Source organism: Neodiprion fabricii, chromosome 4, assembly GCF_021155785.1.
Source record: "Neodiprion fabricii isolate iyNeoFabr1 chromosome 4, iyNeoFabr1.1, whole genome shotgun sequence".
In the NCBI taxonomy this organism is placed as follows: Eukaryota; Metazoa; Arthropoda; class Insecta; order Hymenoptera; family Diprionidae; genus Neodiprion; species Neodiprion fabricii.
The window spans coordinates 38,491,644-38,515,161 of NC_060242.1; the positions used below are offsets into that span (position 1 = coordinate 38,491,644).

At 35.8% G+C, this 23,518-nt stretch overlaps 2 protein-coding genes across 2 annotated transcripts; both read right to left on the reverse strand.

The window, feature by feature from the left end:
* Positions 1–807: 807 nt before the first annotated feature.
* LOC124179537 (forkhead box protein P2) lies at positions 808–16,732 on the reverse strand. Its single transcript, XM_046564048.1, has 4 exons — positions 16,375–16,732; positions 8,210–8,513; positions 7,417–8,070; positions 808–5,657 (listed from the first exon to the last, which is right to left on the reverse strand). The coding sequence occupies exons 2-4, from the start codon at positions 8,503–8,505 to the stop codon at positions 4,988–4,990; spliced, it is 1,620 nt and encodes a 539-aa protein (XP_046420004.1). The 5' UTR covers positions 8,506–8,513; positions 16,375–16,732; the 3' UTR covers positions 808–4,987.
* Positions 16,733–17,668: 936 nt separating this feature from the next.
* LOC124179534 (aminoacylase-1-like) lies at positions 17,669–22,690 on the reverse strand. The gene is made up of 5 exons (XM_046564037.1): positions 22,529–22,690; positions 20,709–20,878; positions 19,873–20,376; positions 18,894–19,184; positions 17,669–18,539 (listed from the first exon to the last, which is right to left on the reverse strand). The coding sequence occupies exons 1-5, from the start codon at positions 22,629–22,631 to the stop codon at positions 18,396–18,398; spliced, it is 1,212 nt and encodes a 403-aa protein (XP_046419993.1). The 5' UTR covers positions 22,632–22,690; the 3' UTR covers positions 17,669–18,395.
* Between the last annotated feature and the right edge of the window lie 828 nt (positions 22,691–23,518).

The window sequence follows — 23,518 nt, forward strand, 5'->3', positions numbered from 1 at the left end:
TCCAACGACACGTATTCAATACGCCGCGGTCACGTGATCTGATCATGTTGGCCGTGTTGCCTTGCATTCGCCGCCAGATGACGGATATAACCGCCCAACTTCAAGCTAGAGCAACATGCGTATTACCCGTCACATTGTTGGCCGCATGCGGTCCGAAAATACATAGCTATGTACGTATGCCACTGATTTCAAATATCAGTGGTATATATACATGTACCACTGAACAGTTGTATGCATACATACCATACAAAGTTTGCCTGTGACAACAGTTGTTGGTTATGAAGAACTTTCTCTACCAACGTCGTCGATAATTTAAGAAACTGCGGTTACCCCAATGCTCTGAAATAGTTAAGGCTTAGTCACAGAGAATGCGGCGCTGCACACATAGACTTATGACTTATGCTTACCTTTATACCTTGCCTATTCCGTTTCATCGAAGTCGTATAAAGCTATTACCACTAATATGTATAGTATATATATCAGTGTTTCCATGCCTACGACAAGCGAAATGAAAACAAGATACGCGGAGTTAGGTTAGGTTCGCTCCACTACCATTGGCCAAATTCAAATAGGGATTAAAAAGCGCCAGAAATTAATTGTATACATAAAATTCTTGTTTTTTAATTGTTAATTTTAAAAATCCGAATTTGGCTTGGGCTTGGCAAAATTTCAAGAACAGAATACTAGTAATTGACGTTTTTTTTTTTGGCGCAATTGAGTTTTACCGTCGTTGGTTATCACTGTGTACATTTGAAATTAGTGCCATGAATATGAGATGTCGTTATAATGCCATATCTGTTTTATTACTTTATTCAATAACCATGTCCAATTGGCTAATGGTATAATAATAATAATACTATATAAATTTTATAAACAGGTACAAAATCTACTAGACTACATTTTATTACAGAAGTTCATCTAAACAATGTGTACTCCATTATGTTCATTATTTTTATACGAAACTACACATTATACGTACATTGTATATAATATGAGTTATACATGGCATAGTTTCGTAATCTCCAGCCAGCATTTTACATAGATGAAAATTAATGTCTAGCACTTTATAGCATAATTATAAACTGACTATTCCATGCTAAGTTGATTTGGAAAATTCCGGTTTAACGGAAATTCATTTTGAAGCGGTCAATTCTTTTCAATTTGTTCCAATCCGGAATTTTTCAAATGTCGAATTTAATAATCGAACTCAGTTTACTGGGATAACTTAAACTATTTCGTTCTTGTTAGAGAGGAATTCATCATTCATCATTAAACATTCATGGAATAGAAAAAGTTTAAAATTATTTCTTTTTAGGAATAATGGGAAAACACTTTCTAGCACTCTGTAGCTCGTCTGCAAAACAGCCTTTTGAAGAGTGATTGACAACTTTTGATAAAACACAGCATTCCCAGGAAATAAAAATAAAATAAAAAAATTTCAAAGAGCATGATACGATATAACATGATCGTATCAGTGTATCATTGTTTTTCGTACGATGCACAGCATGTGAATAACTTTTTTCAATTGCTAATTTTCGAGATATTTACTCCATATTGCCACATGTACTACGATTTTCGTTACTCCTATGAAGAAGATTAGGCACCTTGAAATTTTCTAGCGTTTCAAAAATTCTAATCAATTGATTAGCGGCCAATTCTGGGTCGTAATATACATCCAAGTAGCTTCTTTGCTTTCAGAACATTATAGCAAATAATGGAAATACAATCTTGTTGTTCATCAAAATAAAAGTATACAAGTAGAAAAACGAAGAATATCAAGTGGGTCACGGTTTGCTTTAAAAGTAGATGAAAAAAATGAATGTATGTGTATAAATTAAAAACTACACGTGTTTTATTCTAAAAAAATTATTTACAACAATACAAACACTGGCTATACAAAATCTATTCCGTGTTAAATAGATCCAGATCATACTTATGAGAGTAAACTTAAAAAAAGAACTTATACGATAAATCTGTAACTAATCGTAAGAAACAGTTCTGTGTGGTTGGTCCCATTTTAATGCTAATTTATTTGCTGAGACTTTGTACACCATAAAATTAAACTTTGTATTTCTCACAAGAAAAATCATCAGGATGTCATTATTTGTGCAGCACTCCTGAAATAATAATTGTTCTAAATACGACCTTTTGGAGTTGTGAGTCAACAAGTCACAGCTCCAAAATGTCTAAATAATAAGAAAACATTTTGAAATTAAAATGAAAAACACATATTATTGTCAGATAAAGGTAAAGAACATTTACTGCATCGGTTTCACCATTAATTGTCATTGTCGTAAATGAGATCACGTTTCAAAAGTTATAGTGAGATATTAATTACGATTTCTATCTGCATGAAAATGAAACCGTATTATCGTCGCCGTTATTGACTGGGCGAAGCAAGTTGTTCCGTGACGAATGATTTCGATAAAATCTGCCACAAAATAGTTAAATGCAAGTCAAAGTTCAATTGAAATTTGGTAACGTGCATTCAACGATTGTAAAACAGAGCTAAAACGTAGCTGGAACCTTCCACGTCATTGGAAATTTTATAGCATCACGCATGCACTTGATATCATATTTTTCATGATACAATGAATGCATCCTCTGATATTACATACCTTGATTAATCATCTAGAGTTTAGATGTTTACCATCTTTTGGTTACCAGGTATATACAGTTTTGCACAATCTTATTATTAGTAATACATTTGTAGCACTCTCTTTTGTAGTTGCTTGACGACCAGTGACTCCGACCTAACCAAATGCAACATTTGAAAATCATTTTCTAGGTTTTAATTAGTAGATTTGTACTAAGGGGTGTGTGCAGCGGTTGCCTATGCTCCATTTTCTCGTATACAATTTTAGTCGAATTTCATTAGCGGGGATTTTACAATTTGTAATTGCTTTTCATCACAGGCGTGAAAATATAAAATTTGTCGGAAATATTAAACCCAAATAACGATATTTACGATCGAAACGTTGCAAGTGGTTTTACAAACTCCTACCGATGTCACCTATATTTATCATACTAAAATGTTAAGTAGTATCGTATGTTTAGACTAATAATAAATGATCTTTTTTCGATATCATAATTTTTTAATTATTTAACATACCACTGGCCTAAAACTGGATGACCTGTTTTCAAATTAGACAATGAACATTCAAATTAACTTTCAAATTCCGACAAGTAAAAGAAAGAAATGGAATTTGATACTTATATGTTTAAATCAGGATTAGTGGATATATATATAATCATTCTTGACTTGCTATGCTACAAAACTTTACAATTCAAATTTTTCCCTATAGCTGTCACTTTGTACTCTACATATAATAAGTCAAGTCGCATTATATATCCAGTTATCTCTATGTTGGAAAAAAAAAAAAATTAAAAACATTTACACTTTTTACTTAGTCCAGCAACATATAAAAAAATGTATAATACATCAGTCTGGCCAACATATTTGACCAAATACTTATTGATCTACAATTTTTTTTTTCCAGTTTTGAGTAATTTTGCTTAATCTATATCATGTGTCATTTTGCCAATTCTATACAGTTGTTCAATGCAAACGATGGAGAATAATTATTGTAAGAATTGAAAGTACTAGCTCGTGAAAAAAATTTTTGACTGTAAAGACAATTTGTGTAGTGAGATAATGCAAAAAAAAAAAAAAAAAAACTTATGTAAGAATTAGAATAAAAGTTGTACTTTTACACCATTATGATGTAAGTATTCTTTCACACTATTAGAAGGTAAGCGTTATTAAAAGACAAGATTAGTAACGAACCTATACACATATTACAAAGTGTTCTGTGAATTTGTCTATATATTTGGGTTCAAAATTTAATTGGATCGGATTCAACATGTCGAAGAGTGACAAGACTGGTAGTAAAACGTCCCTCAAATTTTAGTATTATTTTCAATTTCACTAGATATGGTAAACATCCGATATACCGTGTTCGAATTAAAAAAATGATACACTAAAATCTTAAGATTGCTGCCGATGAAAATAATTTTTTTCCAGCTAAATCAACCAAACGGATTTGAACAATAGTACAAAATCTATATTCGTAAGACTTATTTATAGCAATATATTATTGCATACACAATTTGTGCGAATAGGGAATTCTTGAACACTGCAAAATTTTGCTGTGTAATGAATTGACTGCATGAGCACTAAATTGTTTTTCTTTTTTGTTTCTTAAGTAGTATCTACTAAATATACTTGCTCATCATCCAAAGTTTCAAAACGTTACCATGTAATCAAAATCTGTAACTGTTTTTACCCAGTTAGATGCATAATTATAGAAAGTCTTGCTATGTTGAAAGTGAGACTTGATTTGCATGCTTTCAAAATTGCAGTTGTTCAGCTGTTTTCCATAAATTTAATACAAACATTTCTGTTTCATTTATTATTGTGAGAAAAAAAAACTAACCAATCAATAAATTCGAACTATATAATCATTAATTTTATCAGATCAGGTCACGATCCTGACAAATTAAAAAATTTGTCAATACTCTAATTTGTACCCATTGCAATTGTTTCTCATGTAATGAAATCGTTTTGTTGCTAAAAATGTGATAAAAGAAAATATCAGATGAAAAAATGATATCTGGATAAGTTAAAAGTACTGCGAACTTTTTTGGTTTGGTCTTCGATGTTCGAGTTATATTATTATTGTATTAGTCATTTCAAATAAAAGTGAAATACGTAAAAACGGTAGTTAGGTACAGTAAGTAACAAGAGGGTAATTAATAATGAATTAATTTCACTGAACTTCCAGAATACGACTTAGAGTAGAAAGTCAAGAGTTTTAAGAAAAAAGACAATGAATAGAAACTGGTAAATTAGATTAACATGGACACCTCAAATCGATATTTCACAATAGAATTCGACTACCAGTGTGAACGGAGGTAGAAAAAAAATTGATGCATTTTTTATACAGTGAAAATGTATGAATTTTTTTCGTCAATTTCATTCTAACGTTTATTCAATCTTAAGGTATGAATTCGGCGTCGCTCCTGGCCTTAAGAGTAGAGGAGTTTTCCTTCGTGTCGTCGTAACAGGTTGGTAGACATAGTTTCTTTGTAACGTTCCCGTCAATGTTTTTTGTCTCTTCGTGCTAGGACTAAGTTGATATTTAAACGTTGGCTGCTTAGCGATATTTAGCTGCATGTGCAATGTGTCCTTATTATCCTCGATATCAATTTCATCATAGATATGTTCAGTAATATCTATGTCAAAATCTTGACTGCTCTCGTCATAACTGTCTGTTACAGAATTTGCTGCAATATGATTATGAACAGGTTCATCATACGTTGTATTCTCTTCCGCGGTTTCATCGCCAGAGCTTTCCGCCTCTTCTGACATAAAGCCGCTCCCCGCATACCTCATTTCACCCCGTTCTAGTAACTCTAAGTGGTCGGGATAGATCATTGCCTTCTTAATTGCAAGAGGATCCTTTCTTGACCATTTCTGCACTTCTTCGTCCATTTTCGCTATCTTCGCCGGATTTATCGCCCACAAACATCCTTTTCTCTGATTGCCATTACCTGCAGGCTTCTCTATCTTTTCGAAACATTTATTCAGCGACAAATTGTGCCTTACAGAATTTTTCCAACCATTCGGTGCTGTCTTGAAGTAAGGAAAATGTTCACTGAAATAAATAAAAGAAAAAAGCTTGGCTTAGAAGAATACTTCCAAGATATTTCAAGAGATATTAGTATTTGGGATAGACGAATTAAACAAAAACTACAGAGCTGCTTAATTAGTCATGAAAAGTAGAATTTTAATTTTTATAGATCAAAATGTTGGAAACTGGAAACTTTGAAACGTCCGCAAGCATTCTTCATGAAATTTTTTTTTTTAACATCTATTTTGAGTCGGACTTGCTCCACTGATTTAAATATTTTTTAAAACTAAAATATAAGATAACAAGTGTATTTGAAAAAAGTATCAATTTGAGAATTTCTTATTATCAGACTCACTATAGTTATCTTACGGAAAATGATAGCCTAAGCAGTAAAGATTGCCAAAACTACTAGTTTTCAAAATTCACAACAATATATGAAACTGAAATTGCTTGGTCGAAGAATCAGTATTGCGATAATAATGTAGATGGTGATAGTTATAATTATACATTCACGCGTTGTGACGAATTATAACGAAATATATCATGTTAAACAGCATGGTAGGGTTCGTAAACAAAGAAAGAAGTGAAAGGTTTTGAATGGGACTGTACCCTGACATGCACCTGGTGCTCCAAGGGCCCCATACAAAATGGTTGCTCCCCCCTTAGTAGCCTGTGAATAAAGGGACATGGACAATAATTTTCCATCTCATGCCCCCTCCACACTTACAGGGTTTCAATCTATTTTGCACCATCAGACCACATGGCAAAAAGTTCAACTGCATTAACAGTTTAAAGAAATGCGATAATAAGCGTGTAATTATTAATCGCAATTACTTTCGTAATTTGTTATACTTGTCAAGCTTTGAATGAACAGCTCTTTAGCTTTTTGTTTAAATAATTGCCTTGTTTAATCTAGACTAATTATGCACACCAGTTTCCTTTGTCTAATGATACGTCTATTTGAATGTCAAGTCATCATAAGAATGGTTCTAATTACAATAATTTTTCGATAATAAATGACTTGTAATAACGTGAGGCTTCCTGAGTAATAGCCCCAAAATAATAGATAAATAGATGTACATACGTAAACGTATCAAATCCCAAAAATGGGCAGATATGTTACCTAATATGTCAATAGATACATTGCTTTGATTCATTTTATCTAGATTTTCCGGTTTGACTTATTCAGACAAGTAATGAAATCCTGTTTCATGCACGAGTAATTTCAGTCTGAGTTACTTCCTGATTAAAAATAACAGTGCCTTATCTTTTAGCAAATTTAGGGTGCTGTAGAAATTTCAGTAAAGTTTTAATGTCATGTTTCACATATCACACTTCTTTGGACATTATATAAAACTCTGAAAGGATTTTTACATCACCATCTCACAGAGCAAAATTTAATCAACTGAAGAAGTTTATCAACAGTTTATCAAGGAAGCTAAATTGAATTAAAGTTGTGCATGTAGCTTGCTCCACCAATTAATATAAATAAGTCTCTTGCCTTATCCGAGTGATAAACTGTTTTCACAATTCCATAACGTCTCAGTAATATCGATGTGTGTACATGAAATTTATTCTACACGGCCTTGATTAAGTTGCACTAATTTCTGCACAAAAGAGCGGAGTTGAATCCGAACTAAAAAGTTTTCTAAGAGATTCATCATTGTAGCCTAAGGCAGCATTTACAAGACATTTACGTAATTCTGTACAAAAGCTAGTATGCAGCTTTTATTCTGTCGTGTAAGTCTTACAATAAGCTCTACAAATAAGAAACCAAACTCACCACATAAAATTGTAGATTTCCGAAACTGGCAAAGACCCTGTGTGGCTATTCTTCAGTGCCATCGCTATGAGACAGGAATATGAATACGCCGGCTTTGGATATGGTCTTTCGTCGTAATCTGAGAGGTCAAATTCCTTGTCCCTTTTTATTGTCGTAACTGTGTTGTGAACGTTGTTATTGTAGTTTTGTTTTCTAACGTGTTGAGCGTGATGCGAATTCTGAAGTAGTTTGAAGTTTTGTACTTTTATATTCGTAACTGTGTTTAATTTCTGTTGCATTTGAGGTTTCGGTATCTGAGGAGATATGGTTTTTATCATAGTGTTTGTAGGTAGCGAATTTTGCTTTAGTTTGGGCGGAATTATCGTCGTTGTAAGTTCTTGCTCGTCTTCCGACTCCTCCTCCTCATCTCCGTCCTCTTCTTCCTCCTCCTCATCTTCAGTTTCTGTCATATCATGCTCATACTGTTCTCCGTCCGAATCGTTCTCATCTTCCACATTGACTTTCTCTTCTTTGATATCTTTTTTCACAGAGAGAGAAAAAGAGCGATGATTACTGTGCGGACTTGGACTTCTCACAGTTATGTGTGGCATCACAGAGTTGGGATTGACCATCACCGAAGCTGCTTCTCCTCCAGAAATATCCAAATTGAAATTGCTGTGGAAAATTGTTCAAAATAAGTATATACAAACATAATTGTCATCCAAACTTAAGTCGTTTATTGTTATCAGCGATAAAATATTAAGGAGATTTATTTCCCCAAAGTTTATATTGAACGATTTTTTACCTCACATACCTGTTGGAACTATTGCTATTTCCATTCAACAGACTAGCTGAGCCAAACCAGCCATTAATATCATCCTGACAGCCGACGGGATTGTCATCCATCTCAAGGGGCGACAAATCGGTGAAATTGAAGCCTAGCTCTGGATGGCCTCCGATGACTCCTTCGACTTCACACTTTATGTCAACATCCAGCATCTCCTGCAAGGATACGCTGTCTGTCCCTAGGTAGCAGTCCATCGTGAGCCAAGGATCCCTTGTGGACCCTTGATCCAACCCGGTACTGTGTCTGCTCTCCGTGTCCAACATTCACGCGACTGGAAAAAAAAACATTTTCAATCATGAATATTTCTCTAGCAATTCCTCCAGTCTGCAAAGGTATCAAATACGACTCGACGAGCTTACAGTTTGACAATACATTGGCGGACAAGAAAATAAATTTTTCAGCATATCTGCCAGCGGTTCGTCTTCTCATCAAGATTTGAAACCGTTCAGCTTGACATCATGTAATAACAAGGTGGGTTGATAATATAGAAAATTTATCGGCATCGGCAGACAAGAACAATGTGAAATAAGAGATGAAAAAAAAGGAGGCGCGGGAAAGAATACTACGAGAATTTAAACGGACTAAATATCGCAAGTAAGGAATTCCTGAAGTTGGGTCGAAGAACTGATATACGAGAAGTATAAGGTAGTGCTGTGGTACAGTTAATTAGGTGCATAATATTGTCTTGCTCCTATTTAGATTGCCAGGTAATCTTGTAACGTGATCCGAGGTATAGTCAATAGAATTTCAGCCAAGGGAGTTCAGGTATACAGTACAATAAAGTAGTATACACGTGACCTCGCATGCGGCAGAGAGGAGTGAATGTGTGCTGAGAGGGTCTTGAACTCCTGCATCAGGCTAAGCTTGTGGGTGTGACTGACTCATAATACTATAGCCGATTTACTATAGAATGTGTAGAGTTCTGTAGTACTCCAAGCGATAGTGAGTTTACTTCAACGGAGGAGGAGGAGGAGTGGTACCTCTACGTACTGCCACGTAGTAGTGTAAAATGCTAAATAGCCAACTCCTCGTAGAAGCAGCAATTACTAAGCGTACTAAACTTGTATCGTCGACTAGGGAACTGACCCTGCTTCAATTGTATAGGTACATGAATAATGCATATCACACAGTATATTATTGATAAGTTGATTGACAGACCCAACCCAAGAATGGCGAATAAATCATTATTTTGTATCGTATTAATTCAAAAATTTCTCTCTGTATCAAAAAATGAACATACATTAGCATCATATGCAAAAAAAAAAAAAATTTGTTTCGACATACGACTTCAAATTGACATGCGTTTGCTCATTAGAACGCTACATTGGGTAAGATACAAATATTCCATATTTATTCACAGCTTTCTTTAGAATTATTCGAGTCATAAATTAGGACTATATTCAATATCTATAAACATGTGGATATATGTGGGAAAAAGAAAGAAAAAACCAACTCTGGCATCAAAAGGAGGCGAAAAAAAATTGTGTTATCCTTGACGGAAAGATTGAAGTTGGTAAACAGTAAAAAATGCAATGAAAAAATGAAAAAATAATAAAATTATAATTAGTAACGACATGGATATTCGAATATTGAAAATTGATGTTTTTAACTCGGATGTAACTTTTTTTTTCTTCTTCTTTTGCGCTTCTTAAGACGGAGCAACGACCTTTATTGATAGTGAGAGGTTGAAAAAAAAAAACAGAATTTTTTCGAAGGTCAATGTACGCGTACAATTTTTTTTTTTTTTCTTTCTTTCCTTTGGACCGAAGCCAATAGTAAAATTGAAAGGGATAAAAAAAATGTTGTTACGTATGTCGGGTATTGCAACAATTACCGTGCATAATTTTAGAATCTTTTGTCTCTCTTTAGAGACGAACGTCGGCGGTCTTTCACACTTGCTCTCTCCGCCAAACAAGAACAACCTTGGGCCTTTGGCTGTTTAGTTCTTTTCTTTTTTCGTCTGTTTTCAAGTCTGGCCATTCAAACGTGTGCGGTGGATATTACCATGTGGCGTGGTGCCATGCCCTGCGTACAGTAACTCGACTGAGTAACAATAAGCTTACTGTCGCAACTTTTTACTACATATACCCATTGACTGACCGTCGGATCGTCTATACGCCTCTGCAACGTATAACTCTCCGTGTTTGTGTATCCCCCCCCCCCCAATTCTCACACAAGTTTAACAACGGACAATGTTTAACCGAAGGAAACTGAATCGGCAAGAGATAATTGGATTTTCTAACGTAGTACAACGAAACTGAAATGTATAATTTTGTTTGCAAAGTAATCATCGGTGATGAAAAATGATTACAATAGGTGGAAAGAAAAAAGTTAGAAACATTCTGCTGTAATTCGGTGATTTTTGCAGACAACAATTTCCGGGACCGGAATTAAATTGCGGTTATTTGACTCAACGTCGAGGCTCGGTTAAAACTGACTTGGTAAGAATTTGTTCCTCGAATATCAGAGAGACACATGGCTTATAGCCGCTGGCTGATTGCGTAGCAGCGAAGGAAAAGAAGAAGAAGCGGTTGAGTCGACGGGAAGTAGTTGATGGTAAACTATATAAAAGCCGCGGTTCGAGGATATTTACGATACGGATTTAACTTCCAATTTCGTTGATGAATATTCCTATTTCTAATTGGCTTTTGGGAACGACTTTAAAAACTCCAGGGAGCGGAACAAGGAGAATTTAATGTACCATTAATAGCATCGTGACACTTGACCTGGGCGGGTAATTAACGGGATAGATTCGACTCGCAAAGCGTAACGAACCGTCAAGTGATCACGAAAACTTGTTCCGAGTTTCGAGTCAGAATTATAGTATAGAAGAATGGAAATATCTCTTCCCGCATCGCTGGACAATCCCTTGCTGTTTATTTATTTATTTCAAAAAAATTTTTATGCCCTGTATTCCTCTCAACATTTTACACGTGATCAAAACTCGTCCAGTACGTATAAATTAATCTGTCGGCAAGGTGAGATAAGCACAAAATTAAAGGGGGAGGGAAGTAACCGAAATAGAAAAAAAAAAAACGAACCACAACACGAAGATCAATAGAAAGATCCGAGATACGGATAGAAATTCTTCGGAATGTTGCAGCGGCGTTGTACAGGCATTGGGAGAATAAGCAGATCAGAGCAGATCAGAGAAGAGAAGAACAGAATACATCTCCTCCATAGATGTAATGATCCCTGAGATGAACCGTAATAAATCAATATTACACCAATAGTACCATCACTGCGTCCGAAAGCCTAGTTCACACTCGGTGAACTTCACAAGCTTCGTGAGTATCCCGAATGAAAACCGGTTTTCTTGATCACAAAGAAGAAAGAAGAGAGAGAACCTGCCTTCTTCTCGAGTATACGTTCATAAGACGACGACGACGATGCCTCGGTCCAATCCGACATACAAGAGTCTTCTTCGAGCATAAGTATAATACGGTAGTAGATATGTAATGCATACATATGCATATACGCACATACATATATATATATGTATATATATATATACATATATATACATACATATTTACAAAAACTGTAAAACCAGTACGGTTATTCCTAGTTTCGTGCTTTCCGCCTTAAAAGCACTTTGTATTCGCCTTTTACCGATTCTTATGACATAGGTATAAACGATGAAATGTGGAATATGCAGATCGTGCAATGAGCAGTAAGTTTGTCAGATCTATATTCAGTACACTTGAATGATACACCACCCGCCGACCTTCCATCCCCCGAAGCAATAGCGTCGAGTCTGGATTTTCGAATTTTACGACTTCAGGCATACCAAAGCCGACGAAAAGCCTAGGACCCGGATTCCCGGAAGTATTCGACTGTTAATCTTTTTCCGGGTATAACGTGGGTCGGATTATCCTTGCTAAATCGGGTAAATGACAATAGAAAAAGGGAGAGTATTCGAGTGAAACTTTTCGCCTTGCACCCTGCTAGTTTATACCTAAGGTTTGTTTCAAAGAACCCGAGTCCCTGCCCTTGCCAACTCACCCAGTTTCTTATTCTACCTATATGGAATTTTCTTGGGACCGCAGGTATATGCCATAAATTCTAACACTGGCCCTACCCCGAAGTAAGGAATGATTCATTATCCCTCAATCGGTAAGGCAGTCAGTCAGGTACAGCAATATTCATTAATGCCTTAACCTTCCGAGTATCTGTCTTCGGTCCGAAACAAAATGCGATTTCGATTTTATGCCAATTATGTGTCAACGGACTCCATTCTGTGAACTCATCGTTATCAACTCGCATTTTCTTTCCGGTCGAAAACCAAATAACCGTAAGGGTAATAAGGCATTAATGATTATTGTTGTACAAAACAGATCCTCAATTTAGGTAGAGACTCAGGTAAGCTAAAGAAATAAACGATCGTGCATACGAGGAATTATTATAATTGTACAAATTCTGATTTTCATCGATATATTACCCATCGTTGTACCTGTATAATAACTTGCGTATGACCGAAATGATGCAAGTATTTAATAACCGCGGAATATTATAATGTAGAGGTATATGCGGGAAGACGTCGACCGCGAATTGATAGTATTATTACATCGCAGGCAGATATATATATATATATATATATATATATATACGTACACGTAGATACGTATATTAAGGCGGTTGACCACTTCCTGCATGAAGGCGCTCGTATATTAATTCGAAAAAAAAAAATTCGGTAGGGAATATGAAAAAAGAAGTAAAAGACGAATAATCTCAACGCCACACACGTGTTACGCACACTGTATATTTTACTGTTTGGCTGCGCCGATTTATGGTGCGACATTATTCGTTATATCACGAATATACTTACTATAAACTTAGAAACAATATATAATGTTTGTCATCGGCATCGATTGATAAATTTCGCCGATTAGCATACATGAGATGCATATAAAAATATCTACCGGCTATATTTAGAGTATAACGGTATGTAGTTTGCGGTTCGCAAAAAGAAAGGCATCTTTGTTTGATTAGCTGTTGATTAGCCGTACAGATACATGTAAATGTGTGTACGAGGGGATTTCGAAGCGAGAGTTATAACATGCTCGTCATTTTACATACGTGTACGTACAAACACCATAAGTTATTGGCATACCATATTGACCCGAATGAAAGTAAGAACGGAATGGATTTCTGAACAAAAATTTGATGAAAATTAACTCGTGGAATTTTTTAAAAACAATTTTAGTCTGTCAAACATTCCTACAAAATGAATTATACAAATAGTATATTCTATATTGCGACGATGTATACACGGGAGCCAGTTTTAACTGCAAAGACGCAAACGGAAAATGAATGATCTCGGGTTGGACCGACTGTATTTTCTTTAGCCTCTACTACCCTCTCGACTATCGATCCGATTTCCCCTGCTACATGCCCGACTGTCTGCACCCTCTCTGCGTAAAACGACGAGGGGACGAACGGATGGTTTGAAAATTTATATGAAAGGGGATTGGTTGTTACGTTTGGATAAGATTTTCGTAAATGTATTCGTAAGACACGATTGACCGAGGAGTCGAGAAATAACTTGAAAATTACCAAAAGAAAAAAAAAAAACGAAAAAATTTCAACTCACAATTAGTCGAGATGAAAGAATGTTTTTAATAAAATGTACGAGTACCGCGTACTTGAAAACATTAAATACACATTTCGCAACTAACGAATCGCAGAAAATGAACCGCTACTTCGTGATCGAGCTTTGTCTAATATCGTGAATAATATCAAAGTCCTCGGTAAGCGGCGGTTCATGGAACTTATAATTCAATGTTTGCAGCTTCTTCGTGGGCGCGTGTCGTAAATGATGTTCGACACGTACCTCTGCCTATATACCGTACTCAATATACACGTTACAGGCAGACTCGGGGTGTAAAAATATTCGAATATAGGTGGGATATACCGCGTTTACGGATATAGATATAAATTCGTTTAGGTAGTTGAACCGGGTAATGAAAATGTAAACATCGGTAGGTATATAATGTGTGTAAGGTCTGCGCCGAGCAGCATTTCCCTCCTTCTAACGATGATTATTCCGACGCAAAGAACAAAACTCCGCGCCTGAGGGTCTGAGAGCCTGAATTATATAGGTACCTTAGGCACATAACACATGAGAGACTGAAAGTCTATTTGTACATACATGCATAACTTTCTCAATTTCCTGTCTGCCTTATTATGGAAACTATGTATAGAGGCAAATTGTATTGTCCGAGAGAGACAAGATCGAACGATGAATTTGAATAATCTACCCGATAATATTTAGTAAAAGATGAAAGAAAAAAGGAAAAACTTCGTTCAATGAACGGGATTGTGGATGGGAAGGAGGAAAAAAACTGCTAAGATAAACACGCAATTTGTGCAAAGAAGGCAATAAAACTTTTATATATATATATATATATATATATATATATATATATACACACGAGCTGGCAAGATTATATTTCGGTTTAAGCCCGCAGGATGGGTCCGGTGTTGGGCATATGGCGAGGGTTGGAGTTCCCAGAATGTTTCTCACGGTCAAAAATTTCCCGACCATGGGTTGGATTGCCGGGAGAAGGACCCCTTGAAATGCGTTCAGAGCCCCCCGCCTTTTATTTGGGTATTATACTTTTGGAAAATTTCCACTTTGAGGTTGAAATAACTATTTAACCTGGAATGTGTCTGACTAAACATTTTTCAAAAACGAACGATCTATCATCGAATTTTATTTTTCCTTTTTTCATTGAGTAACATTTTTATTTATTTATCTTTACTAAATCTACGTCAAAATACCGAAATTAAATCTCTGAACGCAGTTCAAAGATGTACAAAGTAAAGAATAACTGCGATTTAAAACCGCTACGGATTGAACGATGAGACTGAAATCAATTTCATACAAGGTTTTAATTTTTTCAACGTTATCATGATATATAGTTAACGCGTGTTAACTATATATTTGTCAATTTTGAATGAAAGTTAACGGTGGGAAAAGAGAAGAGGAGATAGAAAAATTGTTAGTAAAGATACTAGAAAACGAATGGGAAAGAATTAAGAATAAACGTATAGCGTATAGCGGGTATTTTTTTGTTTTATCAAATTACAAGTGTCAACAAGTAACGAAGCGGTTATCGTTCGTAAACCGGGCAATGCGATAAGTCTGTAAACACGCCACACGGTGTATTACGGCAGATTAATCGATGCTTTACGCGGGAAAGTAGTAAAATCGTAATGGTAGACAAAAAAAAAAAAATCACACACGTACGTACACAGAGGCAAACAGGAAGAGAATAATTCTTGGTAAATAATCAAGTAATCTTACTCCGAGCAAACGTAAATGTCGAATTTAATCAGTCGCGCGTATAATTTACATAGTTATTATATCTGAGACGAGAGCTACGTGTCACGAGTAAGAATAGTAAACTATTTAGGCGGGTAAATCTCCACACCGAGAGAAAGGTAAGGAGGGAATGACCGGTCTTCTACTCTTTTTATTGCATGTATTTTTCCCGCCGAAACATCCGACGATGTGTTCACGATATGAAGAGACACGCATTTCCGTCAAATCAGAAAAGAAAATCGTATCGATTCTTTGTTGTTTAACAAATGAGTGGTACGTACACCCGGTTGCCATGACGTTTGATGGGATATATAAATTCACAGAAATGAAATTTATTAACTGTACGTGTCCAACACCACAAGCTGTTCCCGCCTTGAGGAAAACGATGACAAATAGAATAACGTGTGAGTAACAAGACTCTCGTCTCGGCGGTTAAAAATATAATATGCACTGAAAATTCCGCACGACCAACGTCAGGTTTGACACGTAGTTATATATTGGAGAGAGGAATTGTAACAGGAAAAATAAATTGTACAAAATCAGTCATGATGGTGTAAAACGTAACGAGACAACGTGACATTCGTCGTAGACTGTAACGTGTAAACAGATCAATGCTCGAACACAGATAAAAGTATCGAGGGTGAAAAAAAAAGAATCGAAACGATCCCAGGTATGCGCGTAATAGTATGACAAGAGCCCACCGAAAAAAACCGGCATCTTCCTTCGACCGCGTGATTATTTTGTACAAAGTAAAATACGATGAATACTTCGTGATTAATGTTAGGAATTAAATATCTTCACTTACCGGTTGTTAAACAGTCTGGACGAAACGTTGTTGTCTTATGAAAAAAATCACAACTTTCACATATAAATTTTTAGCCGAAAAATATGCGATTTTAGGCAGAGACCATACATAAACGAACACTGACACAAGGCCCTCTTTACGGAACTGAAGTAACGTTGACGGGGGACTCGTGAACAAAGACCACGCACAATTTCAAATCTCTCTACGCCTATTGGCTGGTTTGTGTCACGTGAACATACCGCTCGGCGTTTATTGGGCCACTGGTATTGAGGTATGAGATCATTTTAAATTCTATACCAATGCACATGGCTGACAAAATAAATTAAATACATCTTGATTTCACCATGTATAAATGACTCGTGCACTCTCTCAGGCTTATTCCGATACAATTTTCGCCAAAATTAACGTCTTCGATGCCTACTCCTATCGACAACGTTATACCGACTTGACAGGTGCGGTTGGGGCACGCTACACGTCGCTACCCCCCCCCCTTCTTCAAAATGGCCGAACCCAAAGTGCAGCGTACAAATAGATAATTATTAGAGAAATGAAGAGTTATTTTGATATATCTGCGTCATGAATAATATTAAAAAAAAAATTTCAATCGATTCCCTTCAAAATTTCTAACAAGTTAACCTTCCCTGAGATTTATTTTGCGGAGGATATACACATGCCACAGACGAGTCCATTATCTTTACGATAAAGGGGAGTCGGGTTGCCCCGTTAAGAATGAAACTGAGCCGCAAAGGTATTTACCGTTCGTTCCTCTCTTTCTCTCTCTCTGACTCGCTCTAACGTGCCGTAAGATAATGGCGGGAAGACGAGACACATTCACTTACACATCGAGATACAGCCGACGTTGTATTCCTTGCGAAGGAAAAGAGAGAAAGAGAGAAGACAGCTGAACACCGCCACCTGCACACTAGGCAAAAAAAAAAAGGAAAGAAAACGAAAAATAATTATTGTTGTGAATTCTGGTATTATGAAGAGAAAATTACAGCACAAATTTTACGTGTCTTTTTTTTTGTTTTTTTTTGTTGCGGTGCCAACGACGCGATATCAAATCTATCAACTCCGGGTTCAATGCAGATGTCTTCGTTTGTTGATATGCGTTTTTTTTTTGTTTGTGTTTTTTAATGTAATAACATGTAATATTTCAAACAAGCTTAATGATTATTATAACACGCTTAAAATAACTATTTCAAAAATATATGAATATATCTATGTGCACGTACGCATACGTAGAAATATAATTTTTTTTATCTTCTCTTCCAACATATTATTTCTTTTCCTCTTTCACTGTTTCATTTCTTTCTAGACATTGATTTCCATGATTTTGATTTTCTACTTCATCGTTTTCATGTTGACATTTTTCGTTTCCGCATATTAGAACTTCAGCAAATTTATGTTTCTTAACTGCATTTTTAGTGCACAATGGCAAAATTAATGTTCAACATTTTACCCCATCCAAAAGATAATAATCGATTACACATTTATAATTTTTTCGTTCAATCAACGTATGATATTCACATGATTATATATCCTTGAAAAATCGTTCAAAAACGAAAATAATAATGATCAAAATGAAAAATCAAACCTTGCATTGTTTGCATGTTTGTTCAAATTACACCGGGCTTTGTTTTAATCAGGTTTTTCTTCTTCAAGTTTCAGTTTACCATTACTCATGAATATATTTTCATTTAATTGAGAATAATTTGAATCATCCATAGAACTTGGGATGTACCTCGTGCTGACTGTTCAATAATGTTTTAAAAAACGATTTTTCATTACTGGAATTACCTATTTTTGATTATTGTCTCAGTTCACTTCAGTCAAACTGTGTTTAACGTCATCATTAAATTACAATATTATATATCTGAGCTTTAACAAACTTTTCACCCCAACTATATTTCATATTTTCTTACCACACTTCATGCCTCATACTTCTCACTCCGTACTGCTTCATCTTCCTTGGAATATCAGGTCATGAAAATTCATATTCAGACGATCTGTGATGAATTTTAAGCATTTGCCACAGCTGGTATCAATTCCGTGTAAATTTCAATACCACGCAAAAATACATCCTTATTTAGATACTCGTTGTGATCGTGAAGAAGGATCGGCGTATTGTTCATCGGTGAAAAACCAATCGCTGGGATTCCAACCTGGTTAAATTCAGTCAATGTTATCATTTACATACATTAAAAAACGGAAGTGTACGTGCACTTAATAAGTCATATAAGCAATTAATAACGTCTTTTGAACATGTAGAATTCTTTTTCCCTTTAATGGGGTTGAATTTAGTTTCAATCATATCTTATACAAAAATTGTAAATAAATGTACGGATCTGTGGTCTATATGAAGTCATGGAAAGTCATTTCCACATATCGGTCGAGACAGTTGTTGGAGACGCGAAAAATTTAAAAAGACGAATTTCGAATGCATCATAGATCGCTTCTGAAAAGATATGTCGATCTCGATCTCTGGTTTTCTTTAGCGTTATATTTAAATCTTTTACCGATCGCACAAAGCGACTGTCAGTCGCTCCAGGGAAGATTCCGATGTCGAGATTCACTCCCAGTTTATCACTGGCTTTTTTGAATTCCACCCAGAATGGATTTGTACTGTCTACTTTAGTGGTTTCGATTTTCTCGTTTTTCTGCTCAAATTTAACATGCACATCATCTCCAGCCTCTTTGCACCATCCCATCACCATATCTTCGAATTTTTTTTCATCGACAGTAACAGCAATACGAATATCAAATGCAACTACCAATTGATCTGGAATTACGTTGGTTTGTATACCTCCCTGAAAAATAAAGATTGCATTATTATGAAGTGCATCTTTTTCAGAAGTAGGCTGCTATTGAAATTATATTCGCACAATTGGACACAAAAATTACCAAAAAAATATTATAATATCGTCAGAAACGTTTCATATTCCAATCGATTTCAAGGCTACTCACCAATATTATCATCCTAGTGATCAAGGCATGGTAAAATAAAACAAAAACGAATTCTTTAGAGATTCGTTGATCTTGCAATTGATTTTTTAGAAAAACATTGCGAAAAGTAATTTGACCAACGCCTAATAAATGTATGTATTTTCAAGCATCCCGTAGCTTACTCTCAAATTATTGTACGATCATTATCAAAAATAATGAGAGATTTGAGAAAAGTTCATTTCACACACTATATCTGGATGAATAAATCATATTGATTCAAGTGCCTTTTTGAAATTTATACTGGAGCCTAGAATCTTCGAAGATTTGATCTCAGGCTGGAATTATCGGATTAAACTTTCAATAATTTGTCATATAACCTTTAATTGCCAGTTCTCGTAATACTTGAAGTAAAACAGCGTTTATATAAAGTTAAATTTAAATCTAAAGCAACATTATTTCGAAGAGTAAGGAAAGAAATTAAATTGAACGAAATGCAATGACATGAACAGAATTTAAAGAAATGAAAAAAATTCATTACGTTTCAAGGCTTACTTGTAATTGCGTGAGATTAACTGAAGTCACATCTCCCAGCTTGACTTTTGGATCCTTGAGCTTGGCTTTTTCTTTCGCTCTAAAGTCCATGAATTTGTCAATAACAATTCTGATTTTTTCTCCAGCTGTATTATCCAGCATTAGCGATCCGTGGCCCGGATTACCTGGGCAATAAATCCATAAATGCCACAAAGATCGCTCGCCATTGTAGAGAAAAAAATCATTGGTCGGTGATGCAACTCCTTCGTCCAGAGCGAAACCCAAATTCAATGCCTGGAAGTCTTTTGTGTGGACAAACTCTCTCATTCCAAGTACTCCCCCGATTTCTTCGTCAGGTACAAAGGATAAGTGAATCGTTCTGTTGAAACACTGACCCTTCAACTTCAGGCGTCGTATTGCTTCCAAATATTGAATCCCGACGCATTTCATATCCTGACTTCCGCGTGCGTATATATTTCCTTTCTCATCCATGTGCGCACTAAATGGCGGATACGTCCATTGATCCTGAAATAAATTTTTCTAATTCATCTCATGGCTTACTCCAAGCCAAAAGACTGTAATTTAGTGACAGTTGTTACAAACTTCCAGTATCGTAACAACCGAATTGTTACACAGTTTTACATCATTGTACAGAAACTGTTGCAGAAAGTAATAAAAAGTGAATCAAAAGTGATGATCGATTAACTTGAGCGCTTCCATAGACAATTACACCATACAGACATAATTAGTACCCATACTAAGTATTTGATCAAGTTGCTTGAAATTTTTGCGATTTGGAACAAGAATAAGATGAACCTGCGCGATGGTAAAAAGTCAAATATAGAAGCATTGCTTACAGCAAAAACTGGCACGACATCCATGTGGCTGTTCAAGAGAATAGCAGGTAAGGATGGCTTGAGTCCCTCCCAGGTGATGATGACGATTGGCTTGTCAGGATGCACATGATACACTTTGAGTGGCAGGTCGAGGGACTTTGCCTGCTTTTGTAGAAAAGCGACGCAGTCATCTGAAATCGAAAACTTGCTGTAGAACGGGTTCCCAAACTTCATAATCTACTTTGTTAGTTACACCAGAATCATTGATGGATTAATTCAAAAATAAAATTAAAAACTATGAAGTCGTAAATTTATTATAAAAAAATTTCAAATACATATATACATAAAAAAATTTAGCCAACTGACAAAATATCGCCAGAGAATGGCTTATAACATTGTAGCAAAGGCATTCTCAATCTGAAAATACGGTATGTTGTAGAGCAGGATAGTTAAATAATTGTGTAGAAGAATAAATTGAACGTAAAATGGTGGGCAAAATTGCACAATCATTACAATCAACAAGTGTTGCAACTACTACTAGTACTTTCATTTTATTACCATTTTATTGATCATCAGAACGAGCTTGCTGTCAAATTTTTGTAATAAATTGAGCTCGTGAACTGCAAACTATGATTTAAAATTAACAAAGGTATTTGTTTTACTTCGTTTATTAAAAGATACCTCCAAGACTAATTTGTGATAAAATATCGAATGTTTGTAATTAGCAGAGTAGTTCCTTTAATCTCATTGAAAAATTGAAATGCAAATTGCAGTGTAGGTATAATGCGGATGTAACTTCAGATCGCATTTAGCACGATTATAACAAAGAGAATAGTTACTTGAATGAGTATGTTATGAAAAAAAAATGAATAAAAAAATGACCATTAGTGATGAAACTGACGTGCAACCAATATTGTATACGTGAATAGAAGTGACGCTATTGTTTCTTGGCTGGCAAAAAAATCAATTTAACGAAACAACGCCTTACCACGAATCAATAATCAGTTGCGATTTAAAAAATTTATATACGCTCGACATGAGAACCTGTTTTCACGTTGAAAATCTCTTATCGTTTCACCGGCGACCGTAGAGGTATACGAACGCAAAATGATTGCGTGAGGCACAAAGGTTTTCGAAAATGCGTTTCACAAACTTAACGAAATGCGCGAATATTGCGAGTATTTCAGAGTGTCTAAACAACAGATCGCGGAGTATCCGCCAATGACTTTGGCCACATAAATCGTAAACAAAGATTCCGGGTCCGGGAAAGAGGCGTGAGGATAAAAAAAACACGTAGCGACAAAAAAAAGACACATCACGGACTCTGAGAATAAAGAGTTCGGCTGTGCTCGGCGGGGGATAATTTTAAATAGACCTTAAATAAAGACGTATGCCGTTTAAGCCGGAGGAATTTTGCAGAATGCTTTTTCGATAAAACGGATCGGCTTTCTATGGATAAAAAAAATGACTAAACGAGTAATATACCATTTCTTGATACATGCAGGGTGGGGCAGACAATGGCTGGATAGCGTCTTGGACGCCGCGTCCTTTTCAGAGTTCACCTTCGACCAAGCTGCCGAGATAACTACTATCGTGGCACAAGCAACACGCCCACATTTATCTGGCCGTGGTTGAAATCATGACGGATGTCGGTCTCCGGTAATGATCGGCTAATTTAGCTAAGGAGGAAACGCGTTGTTGGACGACCCCGTTCAATCGCTATGCACGCACTTTTAAACTGTTCAATTTAAATTTATAATTCACACCAGATTATCGGCCGGTAGAAAATTTCAATCTTGGAATACGAGGCTTTATCAGTGATATATCGCCGAATTACTCACCGTAATTTACGTTGGGCTGGACAGTTGGTATTCGGAGATATTCACAAAAATTCTCTACAGCTGTTGCCTCCAGCTGAGACTGTTTCGGGTACAGCGAGGACATTGCGTGACCTGCTGATCGGATCGCCGCGTCGGACGCCGTGAAGCGACTGTCATAGCAGACGCTTTGCGTCGATTTAACCAATGGAAATATTCTCCTGATAATGACGTCACGGCGTTCAGCCAATCGCGTTACGCGATCTCGAGTGGCGCGTAGGTGGGGCACGAGATGCAATAATTTAAATCCCTGTTCAAAAGTGACTCTGAAGGCGTCCTCTATCACGAGATAACAATTATTAAAACTGGACCATTATTCACTTGTATTTTATTAGGTCAATTATCAGTGGCGTCTTGCTTGCATTGAATAGCATATTGTTCCTCGCGAATAGGCTGCGTAAGACTGTTTACAATTAATTCCTCAGTCGTTCTACACACAAGATATTTAATGGATATTTATGGAACTGGCTAGACGTAACAATGCTTACCCGTGTTGTTTTATACAGCACACGTATCATGTAAGCTTGTGATAAATACGACGTAAAAACGTTTATTTCAAAGTAGTTACCTTCTGATAACGTATTGCGCGTAGATACTCAGGCCCATATATTGTCAGAGATAAGACAAGACGATGATTTATAGCACGTTATTTATCGAGTACAAGTTGCCAGATCCAGCACAGATGTACACATTGAATAATTTTGTAAATGAATTTGCGTGAATTAATTGAACAACTAAAATCACATCCACACACGTAATGAAAATAATTTCAAATCGTCGTGCTCGTTCCAGTTACCCAATTTTCGGATACGAATTAAATTCGTTCGGATCTAATTAATAATTAAATTAAATATTGAGGAATTTGCAGGAAATTATTAAGAGTTTAAATGATAAGCAGTTATTGACTCGGATGAGATAAGAAGTAAAGTCTAAACATTATTTTACTGAAGTTGA